We start from the raw sequence: 16,862 nt of genomic DNA, 5'->3' as shown, positions 1-16,862 counted from the left end.
ACCTTCTTTTCCTTCTCCTTCCCTACTTATTTTACTACCTCTTTCTTGGTAAAGTACGGAGGCATTATGCAGATTCACAGGCCGCCTCTTCAAACGCAGAAAGACTGAGGCCTCCAGGAACTCCACACGTGATCTGGGTGGAGAAGAGGGAGCAGGAAGAAATCCTGCAGCGATTTTGCTCTTTGTGCAAGCTAAGTACAGCCTGGGTAGTAACCTTTGACTGACACCAAGCTTTACACATCCCATAGTTACAACAGAACCACGTTACAGGATTTATTACAAACCTCTGGCGCCCCGGCCAGCAGACGGAGTCTGCAAGTCCCAGCGATGTCTCACTGGCACCTCCTGTCACAGCTTCACAAGGAGCTGCAGGCTTCGGGCATCCTGGGGGGTTTGTCGGGTCCGCAACCCTTGGCTGCCCGCTCCTGCCCGGCCGCTCGCAGCGCACGGATTGAGTCGTGCTCGGGGGCAAGTCTCTCCGGTTGTTTAACAGACTCGTGGCCTGCTGCCACAGGGCACGCTGCTTGCAATATATTCAGTGCTGCGTCACTTCATCTCTGCGTTACCTCCAAAAAACCTCGGCAATCTATATGGATGACAAATGCTTTATATGATAAAAGCATTATTTTTTTTTATTTTTTTTTAGCTGGGGAATGTTTCTTTCAGCCCTCTCGAGGTACTACACTTTCATTCAAACCAGGGTCTTCATAGGTGCCTGCCCTGACTTCAGCAGCGCAGGGCATTTACCGTCAAAAGCCACGCTGGTGCCGAGTGAGAACACAGAAGGCTTTGGGTATTTCTCCCTTGTGCCCAAATCTATTGACACCACTGTAACGTAAAAGAGTTTTATAGACTCGCCCCACCACCCACTGTAACGCTGTCAATACCGAAGCACAGGGGGTCCCAACTTGGCTACAGTCTTTTAGGAAAACAGGTATATTTAGCAGCCCCACCTCGCTACCCACAGTGCTGGGCTGGGACAAAGGGATGTGGATGATAAGGGAGGAAATCAAAGCAAGCTCAATTTAAACTACCAGCTTATTCCCAGTCTTAATATACTATTCAGGTCCCAGACTGGTCTAAATGTCTTGCAGGAGAGACAAGTAGTGCCATAAAAACAATAATGCTAATAAGAAGCGGAGGGGTGAGGGGACTGTCCCAGGGAGGCATCGCTGCTGAGCCGCAACACGGGAAGGCAGGAGGGCTCTCCGTGGGTCAGGCGAAGCAGCTCCCAAGGACGGCTGCTGGTAACACCCATCCCCAGCGCCGCTTTCCACGTCCGTCGGTTGTGTCGTGTCCATTAACGCTCTGCAACATTTCTGATGCAGGCAGCAGTAGGGAATGAGTTCTTCCCCCATCAAGGACACGTGGCCATCTATGCAGCGACAGAGGACAGAACTTCACCACTGCACAGCAAAACACCAGAGGCAAAGACAAGCTCTTTATAAACTTCAGAAGAAATTGGGGTATGCAGAAAGCAATTACTTTATTGAAATACAGGCAGGGCACAGAGGCTAACAACCTGCTCTCACCAAAAGTCCCTTAACATGTGAAGACAGCAAACGCCCCGGACCTTCGCTTTGCGTCTCTTTGGAAAGAAGTCAATTCTTTCAGTACTAACTGAAGGAGAACTGGCACGTCAAACACCATCGAGAGAAGTGCCACCTAATGAATCCTTCCCCCGCTTTAGGAAGAGGCATTAGGCGACGGAAGAGCTGTCCTCTCTGCACCCACCTGGCCCAACACGTTTGCCCAGCGAGGCGCCGGGAGCCATCAGCACAAGGTGAGATGTGGGTGCCGCCCTCGCACGCGCGCACCCACCACAACTAAGGTCACAGAAAAATCCTTCATCAGGTGGAGCCAGGTTTCACTTGCAGGTGCAGCCCTCATCGTGTGCGGATTTCCTACACACAGATGGTGGGAAGCACCAAGGCTTCCAAGCACCAACGGCCCCGCCAACTGTGGATGGAGAACGGCAACTTTTCAATTCCATCTGCTCCTTTTTTGTCGCCTTCTGTACTCAGAAACACATTCATCAGGAGCACAAGCATGCCGGGACAGTGACAAATTTTACCATCTCTGGCTTGTCACTTCAGCAAGATTAGATTATTTTAATATTAATTCATTAACCAATTTAATTCCAATTAATTACATTTTTGCAAGGCCTGGCATGGCAGTGATGCTGGAGACAGCCTCTGCTGAACGCCAGATGCAGCGTGTCTGTTCGGGTCAAACACCCGCCCTAGAGTGAGATTCCTCAGTCCTTCCTCAAGGAACCCCTTTGCCTACTTTTCCCTAACAAGGGAAAAAGGACACCAAAACCACTGAGATCGATGAACAGCTTTCCTTTTTGGTGGGATTGTGTTCAGGAAAATTGTTCACTTCCTAAATTCTCCACAGATGGTTGAAATCAGAGTTGATTTCCCCATCCTCCTTCCCGGTAGGGGTGCCAGCCTGGCTCTCAACAGAAAGAATATTAAAAGCGCTTTTCCTCTTTTTCACAGGGAGAGGCTGCATGAAAGAAGGGAACGCTCCACTGTACCTACAGGACAGCAATAAATCACGAGAGCTCATGGAAAATCCGCATCACTGCATCCCTTAGTCAGGACCCAGCTTCCACAGGTCATCCCATTCCTATCGTCAAACATGTCACTTTTAAGGTAAGAACGCAAATGGAAATCATCAGCACCTGCAGCATTCTCATTTCTACCTGTGCTTTGCCACAATACACAAGTCGTTACTTCTGACAGCTCCCCATCAGCTGCCACCTACCTATTCGCTCGCAACTAAGACTGAACTCCATCTCTAGCAGCGCCAGAAAAGGAAAATTAAAAGGTCCACCAGGACCAGACAAGACAAAAAAAGGAAGATCTAAACAGAAATGGCCTGGAGAAAAACAGGAAAAAACAATTAAAGCTACGGAGGTGGAAGAAAAAAAGAGCAGAAGATGCAGCCTGAAATACAGAAGGTGAGTGTGGGGGGGAAGGTGTGAAGAGTACGGGAAAGAGCAATGCAGAACTGGCACAGATTCCAAGTCTGGGCAGTGACGGCCCCGCGCCACCTTTCCAAAGCCGTCCCCATCTGCAGCCCTGTGTCAGGGACAGGAGGACTCTCCCAGATGGCAGCCTGACCTTGGTGCGCTCTCCTCTTACACAACCCGGGCCCGGGCAGCCACCGGGAGGGAAACAAAAGCCCCATAAACCTACAGCCCGTTCCCGTAATGCGGCTGCCACGGATCTGCCCCATTAACACCGCACCACCCCGCGTGCACATTCATACTTTGGGAAAGGACAGTATGTTGTTATAGCTCCCATCGTTCAAACCTCTCCTTCGCAATAGCCCCGGTACCCATTTTAATAGAGACCATTACGGCATAAACGAGAGGAAAGGACCACTGAACTACGTGGCAAGTTGCCAGGCTGTGCTGCAGCCTCCAGCGGTTATGCTCAAAGAGATTTAAAGTCCAGCATAACCTTGATTTTTAATAGAGTCACATTTAATGAGCTTTAACATCCACAGTAATAATTTCCTTATTACCTATCCAGGAGTCGGAACCGGGATCAGAAAAAACGTGCTGCACTCCAGACCAATGAGCGAATTTAATAACGGCCAATACATTATCATCAAAACCATCAACATCATTGTCCTTAATGCCTTTTTTTTGGTTGGTATAATTATAATTCTTTGAACCTTAAGCATAATTGTTGCAGATCACATAAGCTTGCTGAACACAGCGAAGGTGACTGGCTAAGGGCCACCCAAATCCCTCACCTCTGTCAATAAGCCATTGGGGGTATATGGCAAAACGGGACGATAAAATCTCACATTTACCTCTATCTGTCAGAAGGCAAAAAGCCAACTTACACACGACCTTTGTGTTCTCCCCAGCTTTTACCCACACTTCTCCTGCTCTGCCCTCGGTCTCCCTTCATCCCGTTCAACTCTGACACGAGGGACCTCCCACCTCGAAGGCGCAGCGAGCTGAACGCTCTGGCATGTGTCACGAGAGGGAGATGGATAAACAGACATATGGGTATCGCAGCTGGCAGGAAGGGGTGCAGGGAAAATTCTCATTCTTGGTATTTTTGCACAGAAACAGCACCACAAACCTCACTGAAACCCGCTCCCTGATGATGCACAATAAACCTCCCTCCGAAGGCAGCGAATGGCACAGTGGCAAACAGAGCAGAGGGAGTTTCTGCCACCGCTCCCCCATTTCGCACCTTGAAAATACACTGAAGTGGAAGGCATATGGCAGCTGCTCCTGTGGGCAGAGCTGTCGAGATCCTAAGAAAACAGCGAAAGCTCGATCTTCCATTTCTTATCTGGAGAGAGAGACGGTGTAAGTTTTCTGGCCACACGGATCTGTGTTGTTAAACCACGCCGGGAACAGCCGTTGCATCCGCCCTTCGGACTCGATACCAAAATGGAAGCAGCTTGCACAGCACGCTCGATGAGCTGTCCCCGAACCCGCCGGGAGCTCTGCCTGGCCCCAGCAAAAAGGCCAAACCTGGCATTCATCTGGCTAATTTAAAGCCAGCTCAGACACGCCGGCTAACCTCGCCGTCGGTGCCACAACACCCGCAGCATCTCCCGCACGCCCCGACGTACGCAGGCTTCAACATCAGACCACATCGCTGAACGCTCCCGCAGCAGAAAGGAGGGGTTAGGACTATTTCTGGCAACATTCCTCGTGCACAACAGTGATGCACACAACTACATAAAATACAAGAATAAACCCAAGATCTTTCCATACAACTTGGCTTACTATACCCGTGCCCTGGCCTCAAAGACAGTCATCCGCAGGGCTCCTCCACCCTTCACTTACAGCTCCTTTTCCCATTTTGTTTACTTGAACCACTTCCATATGCACTCACAGGCACTCTGAGAATGCAAAGGGTCCCCCTGTGACTGTGATAAATGGCACTGAAGTATTTCCCACCCTGCTAGGCTCTGCAACTGATGCTCTCTCCCATTTGAGTTGGTGACCAGAAGTCAGAATGATGCAGTACGGGACTGGGGCGAAAGGAAAAAAAAAAGCATCGCATATGCGAGAGGCTGGAAACACCCTGAAACCCAGCGAGCGGTTTGTTTTCCTGTCGGAATCAAAGGCAGAAGAGAAAACAGCTTTAAAAATGCATCCCTTATAAGCTAAAGACAAACCTGGTGACATCCCAGCACAGAAGCGCCTCACAAACAGCTAAAAGCAACTGCGTGAAAGGCAGCAGAATAATAATTATGAATAACAAATCACAGGAGGCATACGCGAGAAACACATTCCCCCCAGAAGAAACGGTCTAATTACTGGAGATGATACCCCAGAGGTTCATTCATCAGCGGCAGAGCCACGGAGCTGCCCTCACCTCTGCATCCTCTCTGCCCCCGCGCCGCACTCTCCCCCGGGGCTCCGGGGCCACTGGCAGCCGCACGGGGCGGCAGCGGGAGATGTGCCGGGCGACTCGGGGCTTAACGACAGGCAAGGGCACTGGGCAGCAGCATCTGCTGGAATTTAAAACCCAGAGCATTTCCAATTCAAATTGCAATGCAAGAGCTATCCCCAAGAACCACCGGAGTCTCACCGGGGTCTCAGGCGGGAAGCTCCGAGGGCAAAGAGAGCGTTCCTTAACCGCACAGGAAGCGTTTCACGCTTACACGTTTGTTAGAGCCTCCGCTAACAACAGTGACAAACTGTCACTGTACCTCTGCCACCCAGCCAGCTCTTCACTTTATAAACCGCCCCATCTACACTTCTCACCCTCATATTTTTAAGGCCATAGAGTACCATAATCCGCCATGAGATGCCGGAACAAACACGTTCTCAGCGGTAATAAAATACTATTGTTTGAGCAATGGGAAAACAAGCGAGCTACTTTCAGGGAATTTTGGTGTCATAACAGTGAAAGATATTTTCTTCTGTGTACTTTCTTTAAACCAGGGCTCTTCCATCTGAACCTGAGGAGGGCCTTCTCTGCTGTGAGGGCGGCAGAGCAGTGGCAGAGGCTGCCCAGAGAGGTGGGGGAGTCTCCCCCTCTGGAGCCATCCCAAACCCGCCTGGACGCCGTCCTGTGCCACTGCTGGAGGTGCCCCTGCTCTGGCGGGGGGTGGCACTGGGGGAGCTCCAGAGGGCCCTTCCAGCCCTCACCAGTCTGCGATTCGGTGATTTTGTGGGTCTCAGGTCTCCAGCACACACGGCCTTCGAGGAAAGCTCTGCCCTCTCCGCCTCATCCGAGGGAGGACCCCGACCGCCAGACACTGACCACGTATGCGCTGCTGGAACACAACAGGTTAGGTCCACACGGACCTTCAGCTCTCTTTTATTTTTCTCTTCTCTAACAAAAACGCTGTGAGGGCAAGGCACACGCCAGAGAGTTACAGCAGTAAGAGTTCTCGGGCTCTGCAGCATGACTCGACTCTGCCTGGTCCCCTCGCAGTGCTGCAGGTGATGGGTCACGTTTCATTGATATCCTTACCTTGATTTAGAGAGTCTGAGAGCATGTCTGGAGGTGTTGGCTTTGGGGTTACTGTACTAAAAAGTCTCGTTCGGGTATGTGAAGGGAAGACAGACTGTACTGGGGGAGAGCCACAGATTCTGTGAAATGTATTTAGCTCGGTGAAAGATGTACTCTATTTTCATGGAATATTGAATGTAGCTGTGATTAATGGGGCGCATATACGCTGATAAACAATATTAATTTGTTTTAAGCCAGGTCTGAAAAGATTTCAACCACTTGCTTCCCTGCAGCTACGAAAGTTATTTCCTGCTGTCTGTACCACCTCAAGGGCTAAACCAGCCCTGAAAGGAAGGCAATATTTCCTTTGACTCCATCGGCAGCACCAGCCTATGAAGGCTGTTGTATTGGTATTTCATTTATCATGAGCAAATGATATGGATTATTATTATTTATCCTTACCACCTACCCTCTGAACCGAACTGCCACAGGATTGCCACCACACATTCACTCTCTCCTCCATCAAGCCAGCTTTTTTCATTTGCCTTGTCACCGTTCCATCAAGCACGCTGTCTGCAATGTCTCCATCTGCTTCGGCACTCAGTTCCTCTGGCAGTACGGATGAATAAGTGCATCTTCACGACCAGAAGCCAGCAGCCTACCTGCAATCTCCTGTGACTGAAAACTCCCAACTCCTTCCAGATTCCCAGGGACGGAGCCGCCTCCTTCGAGCACCCTCACCAGCTCCCGCAGCCTTTCGCACTCCTCCTGGAGCTGCTGCTGCTCTTCCTTGCGCTGCTGCTTGGCCAAGCTCACCGGGTTCATGCTGAAATGAAGAACTTTGGTTCTGCTGGGGTCATAGTCACCCTGCGGGGCAGAAACAACAGAAGCAGATTGAGTAACCGATCCAACCTCCGAGTCCACCCAACCTGTACTACTCTTTGCGCAGAGACAAAAAACATTACAGCAGAAAAAGGGACACTTATGCAGTCATAATGTTTTATTCCAGCAGTTGAAGTCAGCCAAACCCAGTACTGCTTCTCCTTCTCTTACTACTCTCTCTTTCAGAGAAAAACCAACAAACCAAATCCAAAACCCCACTCAACAGAGCTCGCTCCCTGGCTGACACCTCCACAGTCAAATTTAACTCCAGAAATGAAGTTTTATAGCCACGTTTTAAATCTCTCGATAGCAGGAGATTATAATGAACACACAGATACACCCTTACACTACAGCAGGACACCCAGTACTAGCCTAATTTATTACTCGCACGAGCCAGCAATGTCCATGTGACTCCAACAGCGGACTCATTAGCAAGTTGTACCAGCTCGTCCCAAGCAAGTGAACAGATATTTCATTTTATACTTTTTTTCTCAGAGGTGAGTTGTATTTATAGCAGTTTAAATAGTCACTCAAGTCCTGAGATAGCAAATTAATATTCTTTCAAAGTGAGAGGAAAACACTGATGTTACATTTGTGATTTCAGAGAGACAATTTTCATATAAACTACAGGAAACCTCACGACCATAAAAGTAGTAAAGCATGTGCTAATGCTGCCTTCCACGGCACTCTGCCCAGCTGAAACCCTATAGCAGCGCCTGCATAAAAAGGCGTTTTATATGGTAATATTTTTCCTTCAATTAAATCTCAGTACCTAAAGTGATTTTGTAAACATTAATTAACCCTCAAGAGCAGCATGAGGTAGGTATTATCCCAATTTTATCATTTCATTTTCATTAAAGACATGCTAGAACTTTATGTGGGGGTTTTTTCATGCAAACCAGAGCAACTTCGTCCTGAATTGCTGGTCATTGCTGGTAAGAGACCCCAGAAGATCCCATTCCCAAACATCTTTTATTGAAAATACTCCATCCACATAAGGTAAAGCACCTCTGCCAAAACTCACCGCTCCAGAGCCCAGCGGAGGCGCAGTGCTGGTTCAAAACTGGGTTTGACAAATTCATGGCCAACAGCTCCGTAACTGGACCCTGGCAGGGGAGGGCACGGCGCGTCCTCCAGCATCTCGGGCTGCTGGGAGAGCGCCGGGGAGCGTGGCCACGTTTGTGGGCTCTCCCAAAAGAGTATTTTCCATCACTGCGGTCGGAGATGCTCTTCTGGGCTGGACAGACCATGGGTAAGGACCAGCTGGGCACTTTATGTTCACGTGCGATGTTTGCTACATCTCACAACTGTTCCAGTGCCCTCCTGCGGGAACCAGACTGCAATTCTTCTTTAAAACCTCACGTTCTAGACGTTACCTGGGCAGAAGGCAGCTGGAAGAGGTGTGCTCACCCGCAGAGACGCAGGTGCCCATGAGCTGTGTTGGGGTCTGGGTGCGGGGAGGCGCGGGGGCTGCGGTCCCCACGGCTGGCTGTCCCTCCGCCAGCTGGCACCAGGGCCATGCCAGGCAGATGGGCCCCACCGCGGAGGAGAAGCAGCCAACGCTGAGGTTGGCAGGACGCCGGCAGTTACGCAGGCAAAGGGGAAGCGCAATTTAGAGCTGGGAGAAGATGTAGAGCAAAGTCCAGAAGCGCTTTCGGTCAAGAATATGAAGTTAATGCCTTCTTGCATCTACCACCAAAAATATATTTAAAACTGCACAGCTGGAAACATCGAATTCCAGTGCGACTGCCATGGAAAGCATCAGAGTACCTGGAAACCAGCAGATGCTCTCACTGCTGGGTTTCCCAGAGGGGAAAAAAAAAAAAAGGGGGGGTATGGGTGTTCCTTGTAACTACTCTGAGAAACCAATGAAGTGCTCCTCATGAGAAACCAGTTTAACCACATCTGCCCGTCTGGGTAGAAGAGACAGTCACTATTTCACAGTGTAAGTACAAGTTAAAAACAAAGGGAGATCATATCTGCACTCGTACGTCCCAGGCAAAGAGGGGGTGGGAGGAACCCCCTAACACAGGAGAGACGGGAACCCCAAAGGGCTGCCTTGGTCCCAGGAGCTCACTGCAGAGAACTGGGGTAACTCAGGCATGGAAACCTTGGGTACGTTTCCCAGCTGTCTGCATTCCCCACAGTCAGAGTAAACGGTCTTCCAGCCCTCAGCCACGTAGCGGACAGGTGACACATGTTCTCATGCTGCCCAAGCCTCGTGGTGCTCAGACCAACAGGAACGTCTGGGCGGGCAGCACTGTCCTGCAGCCCCACAGCAATGGGGCTTCGTGACCCCATTTCCACCGGCGTGAACGGGACAAACAGCCTGGGCCTGCCAGACAGGCCAGCAGGACCAAGAGAAGAAATAAACCCACTAACAGCCTCGGCCAAGAGAAATTTAGGGGAGAACTGAAGGACTGGGACCCCATGCAGCAGCTTGGAGATGTTGGGGGGGGCTCAGCCTGGAGAAGAGAAGGCTCCAGGGAGACCTCAGAGCCCCTTCCAGTGCCTAAAGGGGCTCCAGGAGAGCTGGGGAGGGACTTTTGACAAGGGCATGGGGTGATAGGATGAAGGGGAATGGCTTCAAACTGGAAGAGGGGAGATGTAGATGAGATATTAGGAAGAAATTCTCCCCTGTGCGGGTGGTGAGCCCCTGGGGCAGGTTGCCCGGAGAAGCTGTGGCTGCCCCATCCCTGGAGGTGTTCAAGGCCAGGTTGGACGGGGCTTGGAGCAACCTGGTCTAGAGAAAGATGTGCCTGCCCGTGGCAGAGGGGTTGGAACTAGGTGATCTTTAAGGGCCTCTCCAACCCAAACCATTCCATGGTTCCATGTTGAGCAGAGGGAGCATGAAGACAGCTGTAACACCGGCTTATCAGATCTATTCTCCCCAGCAACACACGAGCACCTACAAACCTGTTTCCGCAGGCAGCTATCTAAATTCTCATGCTATCTGCATTTCAGGACTCTTCCAGACAGGTCAGGGCACTCCTCCCTCTCGTGTTCACCTTTCAAGGGAAGAGACTCAACCCCAAAGTTTGCAATGGGGTTTACGCTGGCTGGCAAAAGGATGCTCTTAAGATCAGAGCTGCGGAACCAGCTTCTCCCTGCGCAGCCCAGTACCACGGTACTTCTGACAAACCGTGAAGGGCGACTCCGGCCCCGGCACCGGCTGCAGCACCAAGGTCAGGCAGACATCACGCCGCCTCACCCCGGCTGCCGCCACCGTGCTGGCTCCAGCGCTGAGATCGCCTGCGCCTTCGTCCTGCGCCATCGCTGCCAAAGGCAGGAGACGGCAGGAGGATCCCGGTGCGGCAGGAGGATCTCGGTGCGGCAGGAAAGCCACGCAAAGCTGGAGACTGCTGCTGCCTTCCTGCCGGACCGCTTTAACCCACGCTGCGCCGGTCTGTTTATTTTGCAGGTTATTTACTCTTTTAAAACATCTCTCTGGCCTTTCCATAAAGCCCTGCCATGAAGCTGCAACGCTTTGGCTCTTATAGCTCTTTCAGCCCATATATCCTCTCCTTTTAGAACATACCCCCTTGAAAAACCATGCTCTAAAGCTCAGCACTCACACCCAGCCTTATTTTTGGGGCTCGCCAGCGCTCCTGAGCACATCAGTCTGAAGCCACGCTGAGACAGGCGAAGCTCTCAAAAAGCCACTGTGATGCAAAGGCTGTGGCAGAATCCATCTTGTTTAACATTTCTGGGAGATCACCAACTTATTTGCTGTGCTTCTCATTTTTGGGTTAGGGGCAGTAGCTTTCTCTTTATTCTACGCAGCGCACATCAAATCAGCATGTTTCTCCCTACAGCAAAAATATTAGCGCTGCTGGTTTATATTATAGCAATACCTAAAGAAGCCAAGCGAGACAGGGATCGGTGCGCTAGGTCCTGTACAAACCCTGCAAGAAAGTACCACCTAAAGCCCCAAAATCAGACAACAAAGCCTGAAGACGCGGTCAGCAAGGGGAGCAGAGGTACGGAAAGACGCAGGCTCCAGTTCGCAGCCCCTCGAGCAGCACCGTGGCAGAAAGGGAAAGAAAGCACGTCTTCAGAGGTGACCCTCCTCCCCGCCACACCGTCCTGCCGCCTTACGCAGTCGCACCAAGCTGAGTGTTACTGAAGTCTCCGGGAAATTTACTGACATCCGATGGATTTTCAAATAAACGCAGGAAGCTTTCCATGGAAACGGTGCAGACCAGAGCCAGCTCCCGAGGAAAGGGATCAGACACACGTGGATGTCATACCAGACAGCCAAAACGGAATCGCAACTTCAATCATTTGGAGCGGTTTTTTTCACATTTCTGAAGGTTGGGAGTGACTTTGCTTGGCTCCAGGAAGAGTCATGGCTGGAAACGGCTAAACATAACAGACAGCAAAACAGCATTAAAATCTCACTAGCATTTGAAGGAGATTAAACCCTAATGCTGGTAAGAAACCAGGGAGTGAAGAAAGCAAACAACCTCCTCCAGGAATCCCTTTAGCTCTGGAAATTGTAAATTGCTCTTTTTCCTCCATCAACTGCTCTTCCCCTCACAATAAATCAGTCTCACTGACCAGAACTTTGTCCTTCCAGCTCTGCAACAGAAACCTGGAAAATTGCGGGAGAGAAAACCTAAACCAGATTTGTCCATTTAGAAAATTGTTTCTAATCCAGGGGCACTGATGGGGAAGCCCGAACAGTGGCATTTGAAAGGTGTGGTACAGAAGAGACGGCCACGCTCTTTGAACAGGAGTTGGGTGTCCCAGAACAACTGCCCAAGAGCTGCTCCAGATGCTGCTCCTGGGCTGAACCAACACAGGCAAGGAGGTATCGCTTAACCGAGTTAAAAAGCACCTTGCAACGAACGGTAACGTATCCCTGGTTTCTCCAAGAAGCATGAGGAGTGTGCTTCAGGTTTGGAAACTTGGCCTGAATGTGAGAATTGACCAAATCTACTTAAGCTCCTGGTGCCTTTATATAGAAATATGAGACGTTTGAGGGATGCAATCCATATACGACCTATAGGCAGTCCCTCCGTTGGGAAGCCACCCTGTCCCTCGTTCATTTAGTAGGTAACTTGGTAGATCATTTTAATGATGGTTTTAAATTATAGCACATCATGGCCAGTGCCTCAGAGAGCAAAGGTGATACATTACTGCTAGTTTCCCAGCAGTACCCCCTCTTTACCCCTGTTTTTCCCGATACTTTAAAATTTTGAAATCGTAGAGATGCTGAAGAGTAAATAACTTGAACTAGAGAGAACTGCTGGCGTTCATTGATTCTTCCTTCAAGGAATAACATTGAGCCAGTAACTCAGATCTGTCAGAAAAATGTACGCAGAGCTTCAATTTAGGAGGAAGCAATAAATATCTTGATTGATTGCAACCAAGTCTGGTTGACACTCAGTAGTACAGTGAATTATTCATTCCTGGAAAGCATCTTGCTAACTAGCTGATTTGGTGCTTAAGGCAGCAAACCCATTTTTGTGCTCTCAGAAGGGTACCGGACATTTTACAGAGATGATTTGTTGACTCCACATGTTAATATGTTCTACGATTTGTGAAATAATGTTGTTTTGATGCATTATCCTCAGCCTTCCAGACACGTGCCCCAGGGTACGCACAAGGGAAACTCACATCAGCCACCGAGAAGATCCATCCCACCACTTCTCTCCCGATCACACAGTCATTATGCGAGACAGCCACTGCAGATGCAACACGCAAATATTGTCTTAATGCAATATGTTCCAAACACACACTGGGACACGGCAGAACTATTTAGTCAGACGCTGGCTATCAATAAACTTTCCGACAAAAGACTGTGGAAAAGAGAATTTGCAACAGGGCCAATTTGCCATCTAGAACAGAGGCACAGGCGCAAGTCAGACGCTGCTGCCTTCCCTCCCACTGCCATCTCCCAGCTTGAAAAAAAACACCCCGAGGAGATAATTGCGCTGATGCTACGTGTCATTTTTTAAAACTATATTATCGGCAAACAGTCACTGCGTTGGTCTACATGTTGAAATTACAGCTCAAAAACTTCCTAAGTAATCTCCCCATTAGGGAAGAATCAGTCGAGTGACGAAGCAATGAATGAAGACAGGATTGCTTTAATCTCTGAAAAACAGAAACTTTTCCTTTAGAAGAGGAGTTGTTTAGAAGAACAATGAAAGCTGCCAGTGACAGCATCTTGAAAAGGGCTGAACTTATTCTGGCATCTCTCCTCCTGGTTCTTTGAAAACTGCACAGTCCCAATTCAGGGATGTCTTTCTCCAAGAGCTATAAAAGCTTTTCTCTCTACTCGACTCACTTTCACAGGCCCACAGGTGAGAATAAAGTACTCAAAACCATGTGGACTACTTTACATTTGATGAAACGTTCAGCGCTTAACAACTCCATTTAAGATCTATTCATCTACCCCACATCTTTCTAATCAGAAGGTAGAACTGGTAGCAAAGGGAATAGACCGAACTGTTGTGAATACGTTTATCTAACATCACTAATGAAATTAAAGACGTTCACACGTCCCAGGGAGGCAATGACTGTCAGGATCCAATGTCAGCAAGCACTGTCAAGGATTTTCAACTGGCTTCATGTCCTCGTAGGCTCCTCCTGTTCAACGCATTTGAAAGCAAAGAAGTCAAAACCCCTAGATGAGGCTGACACGCGCTTAGGTGCCTTATGTTTTTCATAGTCCCGATGTCTATCAACCTTAAAAGATTGCGATTTCTGAGCAGCACAATAAATTCTGGTGGAGCATATGGACAGCTGAGTTTAATCGCTACTCGCTTGCAATGCAACAGATTGCGCTTGCCCCTGCTGAGAAAAGGCTGACGATTGGAAACTCTTCAAGGAAAAGACCATTTCTTCTTTGTGAGACTCTCGCACACAGCGAGCGCCACCCAAATACAAGCAATACACACTGCTGCTTTCTTAGCTAAGGAATTTGTTACCATGCTGACTTCTTAAGAGAAAAATCTCCAAGGTTTCCAGACCGGGACACGTTATTCAATACCAGGGAACTTAAAGAGAAACAATTTAAGGAGCTTTGTAGATCGTATCAGCTTTAAAGAAATAATGGGTCAGTAGTTACCTTAGAAGAATATCCGAAATAAAGACTGCATCTATCTGTGGGAGACAGATGGGAAAGTTTCTTAACAGATATAAAACATAAGGCATCGGTTGGAGGGGTGGTGGAAGGGGACTGTTTGAAAACCATCCAACTGGCCAGGGAATGCTCCAGCTTCCATTTGCTACCTCTTCTAGGCAAAAAGTAGCTTAAATCAGGAACACTAACACATGGCAGATAAGTGGGTATCTGCATGTGGTGAATGTCTGAAATTGAACTTTTGAGCTCTCGAGCAGAAGATGCTACTTGCTGACTGCAAGCACTGCCTGCTTGTAAACTTTGGTAAGACCTGGACTAAAACAAAAGTGGCACATCCTGAATCCTTCAAAGATAGAGAGACATGAGACAGAATCGCTGCTTAGGAGGCTGATCAGAAGCTGATCCATGACTTAGACAGGGAAAACCAGGGGCCTGGTGTTCCAGAAACAAAGGTGGTACCAAAAAGAGGAATTCTCAAAAAGAGAAGTGGTCCCAGAAAGAAGAGGGCCTGCAAAGAAGGTGGAGCTGATCCTGGCTGAAGGAAAGATGCTGGAAGTGGAGGAAGGCCCTGGAGATCAGAGAGATGTCCGGGGATGAAGGCCAGGGGATGCCCAGGGACTCTGGCCAGGAAGGACTGTGACCGGTGACCGCCAGCGGACAGGACGTTCTGCCCAGCCCTCCCGCACCAGCAGCCGTCTCCCTGTGGGAAGGGATGTCGAGCCCAAGAGAAGGCAGCGCCGAGGTGGGGGAGCGAGCAAACAACTGTGTGAAAAACCAAAATGGGGTAAAATGTCTGATTTCTAAACTAAACCTCAGTGTCCAGATCTACCACGGGTTGCTGCTTACTCTGTCCCACCTGTGACCATCTCCCATCCTCGTTCTGTGACCAAGCGGTACCCAAGGCCTCTGGCCGGTCTCTCGCTGTGTCAGGCTCCAGCTACAGAATTCTTGCAAAATCCTAATTTCTGACTCTTGGCGCCGCTAGAAGGGCCAACGCTGCTTTTGGGGACCTGCAAGCTTATTCTTGGGATTCAGTGCCGCCTCCTGACCGCCAATCCTCTACGCAGTTCAAGCTTCAGCAGAAATCCGCTCCTCTCCCAAGGCTTCAGGTTTCGGGAATTAACTGTTTTGCTTTTCCAAAAACATGTGGTATTTGTGAGTAAACACAGGCACACAGGCTTTGCACACAGCTAATAAATAGCCTGTTGCTTTTACTGAATTATGAAAGCAGAGAAGTCACAAATCATTAGAAGTCGTTTTGAATGTATTTATCTTCAGCTTATAGTTAATGTTATAGCACTTATGTCAAGAACTGTCTGCTGTTTGTCCTGCATCAATACCCCTTGGAAATTTTAGTCAAAGATGGAGAATAAATAAACAGTGGGAAGGAAAAATTGGAATTTATCACCCAAAAGGCGCACACAAAGTCCCTGTCTATAGCTCTTGCTGCAGTAGCTTATTAAGTGGAGTCAGCCTGGCTATATGGGTGAGCAGCTTCTCCTGGTCTATCTTTATTTTATTTTTACCTTAACAGCTTTTAGTTTATTTTTTTAAAAATACTCAACTCTCTCCTACAAAAGGATATAGGAGACATTTCTGCACCCAGTACGAGGCACTCTCAGAAAGCTTAAGCCTACCTCAGGAAATGCCATTTTAATGGAAATTCTGTTTCTTGGTTTTGTTCTTTTTGTTTCTGTGCTCAGGCTTGTTAAAGTGATTAGAGTAAAACCCAAAGTAAACCGCATCCCAAAGAATTCCCTCTGCCCCCGGCGCGCAAAGCGCAGCACGCGGACCAGCCCCCGGCTCCCTCTGTCGCAGAAGGTAACTACACCAAGGGATCTTCAAAGCCCCTGGAACGGGAGCTGTGTAACAAAAACGGATTGCAAAGATGAGACAAAGCAAACTAACAAATAAGCAACAACCACCACCTGCTCCTCACAGCTTTGCCAGTGTGCGCACATGTGAAATCAGAAACAGCTGAGGACAAAAAACCCCAGAAGGTGCTGAATGTTGGGCAAGGGCTCACTTGGTCCCACCGGCTCTCTTGCTGGTTCCCTACCTGCTTTCCCACATTTCTCTCTCCATCATGTTTACGTGTACATCCACAGCACGCACAACCCTAAAACCTGGCAGCAGAAATTCGCTTGGGCAATCTCTTCATCCTTCTCTTAGCCCGTTCTTAGTCCAACTCCTGCTACTTCTTCCCCAAAACAGGAAGATCTTTCTCCTTGCCCCAGTGATGTGACCTCTTGTCAATACACCTTGATTCAGGCAACTCTTCTTCTACGCCCTCCTGAACTCCCACGTTCGCTATTTCCAGCACAGCAGAGGTGAAGATAATCTGTGTTACTCTGAGTTATGCCTCTTCACCCCCAGTAACTCCTCTGTAGTTCCTACCAGCACATCAGATCTCAGATCCTCACCCTCCCACGCAGTGA

The 16,862-nt window shown here is 49.1% G+C and overlaps 1 protein-coding gene across 1 annotated transcript in view; it reads right to left on the bottom strand.

Annotated features, from left to right (window-relative positions):
• The window catches only part of MAD1L1 (MAD1 mitotic arrest deficient-like 1 (yeast)), a 385,928-nt gene that overhangs the window by 123,789 nt on the left and 245,277 nt on the right, over nucleotides 1-16,862 (bottom strand). The window contains exon 15 of the mRNA XM_009885704.1: nucleotides 7,112-7,316. Within this exon, the coding sequence (XP_009884006.1) occupies nucleotides 7,112-7,316 (205 nt within the window). The remainder of the gene's footprint in view (nucleotides 1-7,111; nucleotides 7,317-16,862) is intronic.

This window comes from Charadrius vociferus, unplaced genomic scaffold (genome assembly GCF_000708025.1).
Source record: "Charadrius vociferus isolate BGI_N301 unplaced genomic scaffold, ASM70802v2 scaffold430, whole genome shotgun sequence".
In the NCBI taxonomy this organism is placed as follows: domain Eukaryota; kingdom Metazoa; phylum Chordata; class Aves; order Charadriiformes; family Charadriidae; genus Charadrius; species Charadrius vociferus.
Note: the sequence above shows the minus strand (reverse complement) of the source record. Positions and strands in the feature narration are given on the sequence as shown.